This window comes from Malus sylvestris, chromosome 3, assembly GCF_916048215.2.
Source record: "Malus sylvestris chromosome 3, drMalSylv7.2, whole genome shotgun sequence".
Lineage (NCBI taxonomy): Eukaryota > Viridiplantae > Streptophyta > Magnoliopsida > Rosales > Rosaceae > Malus > Malus sylvestris.
Genome location: NC_062262.1, coordinates 12,057,260 through 12,067,144, shown reverse-complemented (window position 1 = coordinate 12,067,144; position 9,885 = coordinate 12,057,260). Strand labels below are relative to the sequence as shown.

Below are 9,885 nucleotides of genomic sequence, written 5' to 3'. Positions count from 1 at the left end.
CTGATAAGTCACTCCTGCATTCTTTAGGCCGAAGGGCATGACTTTATAGCAATATAGTCCCCTGTCAGTAATGAAGGCTGTGTGTTCTTGGTCCGGAGGGTTCATAAGGATTTGGTTGTATCCTGAGTAAGCATCCATGAAGCTTAGGAGTTCACACCCTGTTGTAGAGTCTATAAGTCTGTCTATGAGAGGAAAAGGAAAGCTATCCTTTGGGCATCCTTTGTTTAGGTCGGTGTAATCGACACACATTCTCCACAAGACCTTTTGGAGCAGGAGACTTTCCTTGGTCAGATTCTTCTTAACAAGGACAACATTTGCTACCCACGTTGGATAATTGACTTCGCGAACGAAGCATATACCTTTGAGTTTTTCAACTTCTGCCTTCATTGCCTCGTACCGTTCAGCGTCATAGGATCTTCGCTTCTGTCTCACTGGCTTGGTCTTGGGGTCAATACTTAAGCGATGACAGATGATATCGGTAGAGATGCCTGGCATGTCTTCGTATGACCAGGCGAGGACCTCAGTGTTCTCTTGCAAAAAAGAGATCAATGCCAACCGAATAGGTGGTGATAAGGTGGTGTCAATCTTCACCATGCGATCCAGATAATCTTTTGAGATAGAGACATTTTGTAACTCTTCAACGGGTTGTGCTTGCTGGGTGAAAGAGTCATCTCAAGGATCGTCGGGTTGACTGGTGCCACCGTGAAGATCCAAGTTAGCTTCGTCTGGTCTGGTCTTTATGACTTGGTCATGTATAGAAAAGGTTTCCTTGGGCACAGCCAGGTGCTGTTGCTTGACCGAAGTGTTGTAACATGATCGTGTACTAAGTTAATCTCTTATAATGTAACCATTGCCATAGGGGGTTGGAAATTTCATCAAGAACATATGTGTCGATACCATGGCCTTGAGATCATTGATGCATGTGCGTCCTAAGATGACATTGTATGCCGTTGGGCAATCAACCACCAGGAAGTTAGTGGTAATGGTAGTTGTGTAAGGGCCTGTACCAATGGTGAAAGGTAAGTGTATACTCCCCAAAGGTTGCACAATATCACCGGAGAAGCTTATCAGAGGGGAAACCGAGCGATCCGGCAAGTGTTCAGCTACATTAAGTGCCCTGAAAGCTTCGGCAAACATGAAATTGACCGAAGCCTCTGTGTCTACCAAGATTCGTCGTACTTCAAAGTTGGCTATGTGAGCTTCCACGATCAGTGGATCGTTGTGAGGGTAGATGATACCTCTTTCTTCCTCAGGGTAGAAACATATTGGATCCCAGTTAGGCTTTTGATGCTTGCCTCCCTTGATGTCTTCCATGTGAAACACTTGCTGGCCAGACCTTAAAGCTCGTTCACTATTTTTCATGGTCATATTAGAAGATTTAGATATGGGTGTGCCACCACTTATGGAATATATCACATTCACCTGGCGTTGGTTACGGTTACCCCTTGGAGGGTGAAGGAGGAATTGATCAATTTTTCCTTTACGTGCCAAAGCTTCAATATGATCACAAAGGGTGATACACTTCTCGCCGTCATGGCCGTTATACTTGTGGTAGTAGCAAAACGTGCCCGTGTTCTTCATGGACTTGTAATCCGGGTGCCTCGACTTTGTCTTCGGTATCAAGTGTGCTATGCTGGGGTAAATGGCCACGCATGTGGCGTTCAAAGGTGTGTATGCCTCATACCTCGAGGTAGGGGTTGTCCTGACATGTGCTTGACCCACTGTGTTGACTGCCTGGGGTCGGGGATTATCGTGGTGATACCCTTGGTTATCGCGGTAGCGTCCCTGACTCCTTTTACTAAAATGAGACTTGTGAGGATGGAAATTTTTCCTTTTGCCCTGAGATTGATATGTCTGTTGACTTGGTAAAGTATTAAGTAGGGCAGGGGGAGGCACCGCTGCCGTTTGGAAGGTCGAGGTTTTCTCATTTGGTTGGATCTGGCTTCCACTCCCTACTTGCTGATAAGGGGTGGCTGTGGGGGGTTCCCTTGATATGTCCTTGCCTCGGCGGAGGCATGGTTGTAAGCATGTGCCATCACCTCAGAGTAAGTCTTCCAAGTGTTGGCATTGATCATGTACTTGAAGAAACAATCACGTAGGCCTGTCGTGAAGGCCTTAAGGGCGGTCTTGTCATCTGCTTCAGCGCAGCGAGAATACTCATGGCTGAAGCGACCGGCATACTCTCGTAGTGACTCGTCTAGCTTCTGGCGAATAGTGTACAAGTCATCTGCAAAATGCAAGCGATCGGTCTGGAAAATGTGTTGAGAAACAAACAGTTTCCTCAATTCCTCAAATGAGTCTATCGTGTCAGGTGGAAGACGGCAATACCAGTTTAAAGCTCTGCCAGAGAGGGTGGAGGGGAAGAGAAGACATCGTTTTTCGTCGTTGTGCATCCGGTATGCCATGGTGGACTCAAAGAGGTTAAGGTGTTCAATTGGGTCCTCATTTCCAGTATAGAGTTGCAAGCCAAGCTTCTACTTTGTCTTTGCTTGGAGAAGGGTGTCGAGGATCCTCCTTGTAAGAGGGCTAGGCCTAGGTTGGTTCAAATCAGGTATCTCAGCTTGTCGTTCGGCCTTCAACTTGTTTACTTCCTTAAGAAGCTATAGGACAAGAGGGTCCTGAGTGGAGTTATGTACCACTGGAGCTTTCTTTCGTAAATCTCCATCTCCTCTTGGAAGTAGGAAGGTTTGATCAAGAGCATGTGATTTTTCCCTGGACTCGCCGTATTGACTTTCAAGGTATGTCTGTCGAAACATCTCTGAGTCCCCTATACCTTCGTGTTTCTCTAGAACTTGTTGACCCTTCCCCAAATTGGTAACCGGCCTGGGATGTGGGAGGGGACCGAGTCTTTCAGAAACCCTTGGGTCATTGATCTTCGAGCTTATGTGGAGGGGATTCTCTCGACGTTGCTTTAGAAAGTCTCGGCAATCACGATAAACGGCTTTCGATCCTTCCAACTTTTCTGCAAGGAGGTGTCTTCCTCCACTTCTCCTGCTTTGGGTTGAAGCAGCTGGGTTGAGAGAAGTCTCATGTTGATCAATGTTTTGATGATTAGCTCGCTTCTCATCAGGGATACCCATGTCGAAGGAAGGTGACCCTCCTTGTTAGGAAGCATCCAGATGATGGTTGATGTCCACAGGGGTAACGAGTTCGTGTGTTTGAGTACGCCTAGTTTCGTGGAGCATCTCAAAAAGCTTCTCATACTGCTCCTGGAGGACCTCATTCTTCATTGCTATCTTGTTATTTTGAGATTCTAGCTCATTGACTTTAGCTTGAAGAGCAATCCTCTTTCCTTCCTTCTTTCGTTACTTCGCACTAGGTGCAAGAGGGGTGTCATTCTGTGTGCTGTGGCTTCCTTCGCTCCCCATGTTGGAGAGGGATGCCTGGTCAAAAGAGAGTGTACAAATGGTGGAAACCAGCTTAACAAAGCTGAAGAGAGTGAGAATAAGTGTCGTTCCCACAGACGGCGCCAAATGTTGATGCACAAAATCAGTGAGGACTTTGGTACAACAGAAAGTGTTAAGTTTATGACCTTTGCTAGATTGCTCCGGTCACTAGTGTGGATAAGTATGTAAATGGATAGAGACAGGGAAGCAAACATAAGATGTACGTGGTTCACCCAGATTGGCTACGTCCACGGAGTAGAGGAGTTCTCATTAATTATGAAGGGTTTACACAAGCATAGGTTCAAGCTCTCATTTTGTGAGTACTAGTGAATGATTTAGTACAAATGACATTAGGAAATATTGTGAGAAAATGATCTCTATTTATAGAAGAGAGTTTCTAGTTTCATTCTGACATTGACAGTGTCGTGTTGTGATTGGCTTCTGATATTGACACGTGTCGCGCTATGATTGGCTTCTGATGTCGACACGTGTCGCGCTGTGATTGGCCTCCTGGTTGGAGGGAAACTCTTCTGGGTCATTGACGGTATAACGTTGACCAATGCTCAGTAGTTTCGGGATTGGTCAAGTATGGTACAAACATGATAGTTCCTAAGTTACTCTTTGACATGTTTAGTAATAGGATCCGTCGAGAATCTCTTTGTACGTTTGTTTTTCACTCCTCAAAAGGAACAAAAAAGATGTGTACATCTTTGAGCTAAGAATACACTTTTATTACCTAATTTTCAGGTACCTTGACGGATGGACCTTTGTGGGTAAGGAAGACATTGTTATATGATGTAGTTCCATACGTTGCTGATTGCCGCACGCAAATTAAAAATTGCAGGAAGGACCACAAGCTTTTGGACTGCACAGTGGCAATTCTTTTGCTCAGAGTAACTACCTTCCAAACTATTAATCCATACGTTCATGTCTCTAGCATTTTGTTGTATTTGACCAACGGCATCAATTTTATGTATGACTAGCAAAACTATATCCTTTCTTCTCAAACAAATGAAAATCCCATTCGTTTGTGCGACGGCCATAATCGGCTGGCAGATTTGTGCCGTGCTCAGTGACCGTGACTGCTATGCAATATTATTTTTTTCCGATACAAGCAAGATAGCGGGCGAAGGGAGAATCGAAATTAGAACTATAAATGTAGAAGCATAGATAAATGCTCTTTAAGTACTCGAGCTGGACACCCTTGGATTGCTATACAGTGTTAATAACTAATGACTGGATTAAAAGTTAGTACAGTTGGTGCCAATACAAAGAAACCGATACTTGCAAAAGTTGCACTTGATCTGTGAAATGTTTAAATAAACATATTAAGATCATCAGGATTAAGTTCGTACAGTCGAGTAGACAAAACAAAAACTCCAGACACCAACGAGAAACAAAACAAACACAAGAACAAGTGCCAATATATCTGGACTCGGATATATCAGGAAAAACAGAGAAACCATGTAGTGTGTAAGTTGTCACCTCCGCTCACCTGCATTAAAGTTCTGATAAACAACTATGTTAGTATCTAACCTTCAAGAAATGCCTGAAATTTCTTTGCATAGAGAAGAAAACCCACCACAGTAAGAAAAACAGATGTGGTGCACTAGTTAATGTAACCGATTCATGTCTGATATATACAAGCTACGACACCTAATTAACACCTGGTAAACATACACGGATACACCCGCAGGGCCAAAGGCAAGTAGTAGCATCTATAAAGTTATAAATGGGTTCATGAAATTGCCATACAAGCAGCAAACTGGACAACACTAAAAGAACATTTACGGTTTTAGATATACCTGGAATGCGGGAAACAGATACCTGAAATTTCACACTTCAGTGTAAGCACCCACACACCAATGTACATAGCTGAGAAATCCAAAGGTTCCTTCCTACATCCGTTCTATGACTGAAATTTTCTATGCTTATTGCTGACCTATAAAATCAAAATATTAAACCCATTATGCATACCATATGCGACTACCCATGCTGCTGTCCAGATCTCAGATAGACATGCATACAGCTACGATATACCAGCTGGTCCCCTTTTTCTGGAGATTCCAGTTTTTTGTAATAAGCAAGCATTCAAATTTCAGAACCACCATAAGTGTTAATGGCCAAATCCTATCACAGGATAAATGTATTCGCAATCTGGTGCACTAGAATTTGTTTTCCTATCAAATCAGATAAACCTAAGGGTACATCTGCACCATACTCAATGTAAATACCCCTCTTGCACTATCCTACACAGGCACGGACCCAGCTATGGCTGGGGTGTGCTATAGCCTAACCTATGACAGAGACAAAGAAGAAAAAAGTTATGTACGCAGCCAATCCCAGCCCACCCCAGCTCCCAGTTGGCCGTCTCACTCTTAACCATTAGCCAGTGCTCACAGCTGTCGCTGCCTTCTGTAGACGACAGTGCAATATGATTACGGTTTCAGACGTGCATTTTCCTAACGAAGAAGATGACCTGTAATTCTTAGAGCATCTCTAAGGCTGCAACTATAGCCAAAACACTTTTATTTTTATTTTTTAGCTTATTGGTTTTTATTGACAGTCACTTGGATCAAGAATCGTGTTTGGTTTGTGTAAATTGCTTTTGACACGTTGCTTTCCAAGTTCCAAATGTAAACTTAATAATAGTCTAGATTATTGTAATTATTTTAATTTCCTTAATGACATGTCCTATATAGATGTTATGAAATGACATATCCTATGCGTCTTAGGTTATGTAAAATTTGAAAAATGTCACAAAAACAAAAGAAACTAGGCCGAAAATGTGATTGAGAAAACAATTAGCTTAGAAGTTCAGCCCACCCCATTTTTCAATCCCGGATCTGTGCCTGATCCTACGTCTGCACAATGTAGTCATCAATGCATGCAAAAATGCATAAACACTTGAATACAAGCACTTTGAATGGCTCAAATACCATGAATCAGTGCAACGTCTGATCATGTTTCTGAGGGAGGGTAGGGAATATAATAATAAAAGAGAATGCTTAACATAGTAGTTAACAGATGAGCATCGTTAAGCTTCCAATACACATGATGCAGTAGGCCAGTAAACCAAATGTTTTGAAATCCAATCCTATAGAGATTCGAATAGAAGAATTTGGTCACAATCAGTTAAAAGCACAAATAAGAAAATTGAAACTAACCTGAAAATAAAGTTCCATGAATTCAAGAAGCATCAGCTGTGACTGTTCCTATAGTTTTAAGGTCAAAGATCTCAATCCAATAACCATCAGGATCCTTAATGAATGCTATACCTTTCATCTTTCCTGCAATCAACATCACAAAACTTAGGAATCAGAAATCAGTATATACATCCCCATCATTTACTTCTTCAAATATAACGGTGAAAAATAGAAAATGCACCACGACAATGACCCCCATCATAATTGTGTTGCTTCACACATGCACATATGAGCACACACCTAGATACGCATATACATCCTTAAAAACCATAATGCTTCTCAAAGTGTTTTGGTACAAACATAGAAGTACTGCTGCTTTCAATTCAGGAAAAGTGATGATCTTTTGGTTAACTCAAACCATCTGCCTGATACTGAAATGTATCAATGTATGCACACAAAAAGGATCTACAGTGTCCCAGTGAATGCCCGCCAATTATTTCTGCTAATGTTCAGTGAAGATACATCTCACAATTCCTAATATGTTCAACAAGATGAATGTTCTTACCATCATCAGGCTTTTTCACAAATTCCACCCCCAGACTTTCAAATCTCTCACAGGCCTTGTATGTATCATCAACGGTGATGCCAATGTGACCTGAAAAACAAAATAAAACAATTAGGCCAATCACTGTGAATGCCAGAAAGAAGAATTGATTTAAAGCACATGAGTCTGCCAGAATCACTACGTACAAACTAGGAAAAGTACATGTAACATGTTTGAACGACCATTACCAACGCTTACAAATTTAGTTATTCCCCTAAATGCAGAAAACCACATCCTGTATGAATTTCAGTGGTTGCTGATCCTGTCTTGTAGTTTTATGATGGTATAGTAAACAAAAAGATTCCTGTTCACAAATCAAGCCTTCTTGATAATAAGGTCAACTGAGGATGGGAAGCCCTCATATCTTTTGTTAATAACGTGGAAACCTTTTACTCACACTACACAACAAATCCAACAAATGAGTTCACTCTTAGAATTTTCTTTATTCTTGTAAAATTGTAGCCTTGTGCACTGGGTACGACCTTTTTTTTGTAAAATTGTAGCCTAACTTTTTTTACGGACAGAACTAAGCATTAGGAGTGTATTTTAAATTCATGGTTCAGAGAAAGTTCAAATGCATGCATTTCTTAGAAGTTAGAACCATCGGTACTTGCTGCATAAGAAGACATGATATAATACGTGGCACTTGACATCAATTAGTTAATCAAAGTCTAAGTAAGAGAAGAAACAACTGTGATGTAATACATAAAAATAAAAACTGTATGTTTTAACACATTCATAGGACAAGTAACATACCAAAGCCACGAGGTTCTGAATTCCCATTGTGATATCCTTTAAATTCTGAATCACTTTCAGTACCCCAATTACTGGAAATGTAAGTGATTGTCATATATTACTGAAAACATTAGACAAAAATTGTGCAGAAAATAAGACCATGTAGAAAACATTAGAGAATCTCACTGTGTCAACTCAATTGTAGCTTTCCGACCAAAGGTCCAAACTGTTCTATCAACTGAGTTAGTTGGAGCTGAAGCAGGATCCTATTCAAGAAAAAATCAAATAAAATTAAACGTCTCTGGAAATATCAGGAAATTTTTTAGAAACATACTATCACACTTTTATTTCATATAGGGGTTCCACAATTAAAATGTGAAAGGCCAAATTGCTCCTTTAAGAAAAAACATTAAATGGGACGTCGGAGATGTGTCATATGACTGAGGGAATGGAAATACAGTAATCCAATTACCACTGTAAAACCTACAAGAGCACCTAGTATAAAATTATGTTACAGCAGATGGGACGTTATGAATTTTACCTCATAGCCCAAAAAGTACAAACTAAACTTCATTTCTGGAAAATCGAGCCTCTTAAGTAGCCTGAACAATAGTATAAATCACCATCAATTTCCACTTAAAGAGTCAATTTTTTGAACAAAAACATCCAGTTACAGAATCTCCGGCCACAGGAAAGTGCATGCATGCAGATTCACATACACACTCGTACAGAAAACCATCAAAGAGGCAGACATCTCATGATAACACAAAACAAACCAACTGAAATCCTGCTATCATATCGCGATAAATCCAAAGAAACAACCAATGCACCCAAAGTATGAAGCACTAGAAAACACAACAATTCTAGAACCGAAAAATTCTTCAACTTAAACAAAGAAAATGCCAATCTTAACTCATACTTAACATAAAAAAACATAGAGAATTCAAACAAGACGCCGTAAAACGATAACAAGAACTTACGACATTCCCAAAACACGTGAATAAAAGTCGAGACTCGCTTTCGGGTCCTTAATTCGGAACATCTGCAATCAAAGTCCACATTAAAAAATCATTTCTAAAGCAAAAATACAAATTTTTTATATATTCATTCAACGGGACGTGGTTGCATACAGTTTGCTGCATGATGTAACCCCTAGTGGCTTCATCTGGGGTGGCCTGGAGGCCGGGATTGTTGGCCGGAGAATCTTTCGGTTCGGACGCCATTGAAGAAAACAATCGGAATCGGTATTTCGGACCCTGCAAGCAAGACACATAAAAGTATGAGAGCAACCGGACTATCGAATCCCGAAGGTTAATATGTGGGATGAATTTGGACCTTGGGATTGGGGGAACAGTGGGATTGTGTAAGGAGATGACGGGGAGGGTTTTGGTGCCAAACGGATTAGGGAGAGGCGGGAAAGGGCGGTTGTGATTGCAGAAGCAGAAGAAGCCATGGAGGCTTCTTGTGAGAGAGAGAGAGAGAGAGAGAGAGAGAGAGTAATTTTACCTTGTGTGAGAAAGGAAACCGGAGGAGCTGGGGATTTTGGAGGTCTCCTGCGCCTCAGGGATGATTTTTCGTCTTTTAAGAGAAATGATAGTAGAACAAATTTGTAGAGTAAATTTGCATATTAAATGCCCATTAATATAAGGGTGCATTTTTGCTCACCCACATTAACTATAGGGTATGCTTACCATCTCTTTCAATGCTTGACATGTGTAATCCATACTAACTCTAGTTAAGCCTTATTTTTTTTATTTTTTTTGCTTTAATTAATAGGAAAGAGAATCCTATTTTTACTCATTTACTTCCATATATATCTTTTCTTTTTTAATATTCTATTAAAACTTAAAAATCCCCTTTTTGAATACAAACAGACGCAAGTCTGCGCTACCATCTTCTAGGTTTTCATCTGCTACGCTACTGGGTTTTCCATCTGCTAAGGTATGCAATTCCCATTTTTTTTTTTTTTTAGGATTATTATAGCCTATTACTTATTACATTGACAGTTGTAAAA

At 40.7% G+C, this 9,885-nt stretch overlaps 1 protein-coding gene across 5 annotated transcripts; it reads right to left on the bottom strand.

The window, feature by feature from the left end:
• Positions 1 to 4,608: 4,608 nt before the first annotated feature.
• On the bottom strand, positions 4,609 to 9,482 carry LOC126614959 (lactoylglutathione lyase-like). 5 transcript variants are annotated; one of them, XR_007620585.1, is made up of 10 exons: positions 9,207 to 9,370; positions 9,002 to 9,127; positions 8,852 to 8,913; positions 8,413 to 8,473; positions 8,058 to 8,137; positions 7,893 to 7,963; positions 7,098 to 7,187; positions 6,554 to 6,676; positions 5,192 to 5,328; positions 4,668 to 4,894 (listed from the first exon to the last, which is right to left on the bottom strand). XR_007620585.1 is itself a non-coding variant. In XM_050282667.1 (9 exons), the coding sequence occupies exons 1-8, from the start codon at positions 9,322 to 9,324 to the stop codon at positions 6,576 to 6,578; spliced, it is 714 nt and encodes a 237-aa protein (XP_050138624.1). In that variant the 5' UTR covers positions 9,325 to 9,370; the 3' UTR covers positions 4,609 to 4,894; positions 6,554 to 6,575. The 5 variants fall into 5 exon arrangements, 3 of the variants coding, with proteins under 3 accessions (XP_050138624.1, XP_050138623.1, XP_050138622.1); XR_007620584.1 differs by having other exon boundaries at positions 5,214 to 5,328; XM_050282667.1 differs by lacking the exon at positions 5,192 to 5,328 and having other exon boundaries at positions 4,609 to 4,894; positions 9,002 to 9,125; positions 9,200 to 9,370.
• Between the last annotated feature and the right edge of the window lie 403 nt (positions 9,483 to 9,885).

What these genes read in the sequence shown, in the direction of transcription:
- LOC126614959 (XM_050282667.1), bottom strand. Translation starts at nt 9,324, where the DNA reads ATGGCTTCTTCTGCTTCTGCAATCACAACCGCCCTTTCCCGCCTCTCC. An exon ending in TCACGTGTTTTGGGAATGTC is followed by an intron (nt 8,474 to 8,851) that starts GTAAGTTCTTGT and finishes ACTATTGTTCAG; the next exon opens with GCTACTTAAGAGGCTCGATT. An exon ending in TTCAGAACCTCGTGGCTTTG is followed by an intron (nt 7,188 to 7,892) that starts GTATGTTACTTG and finishes TTTGTTTTTCAG; the next exon opens with GTCACATTGGCATCACCGTT.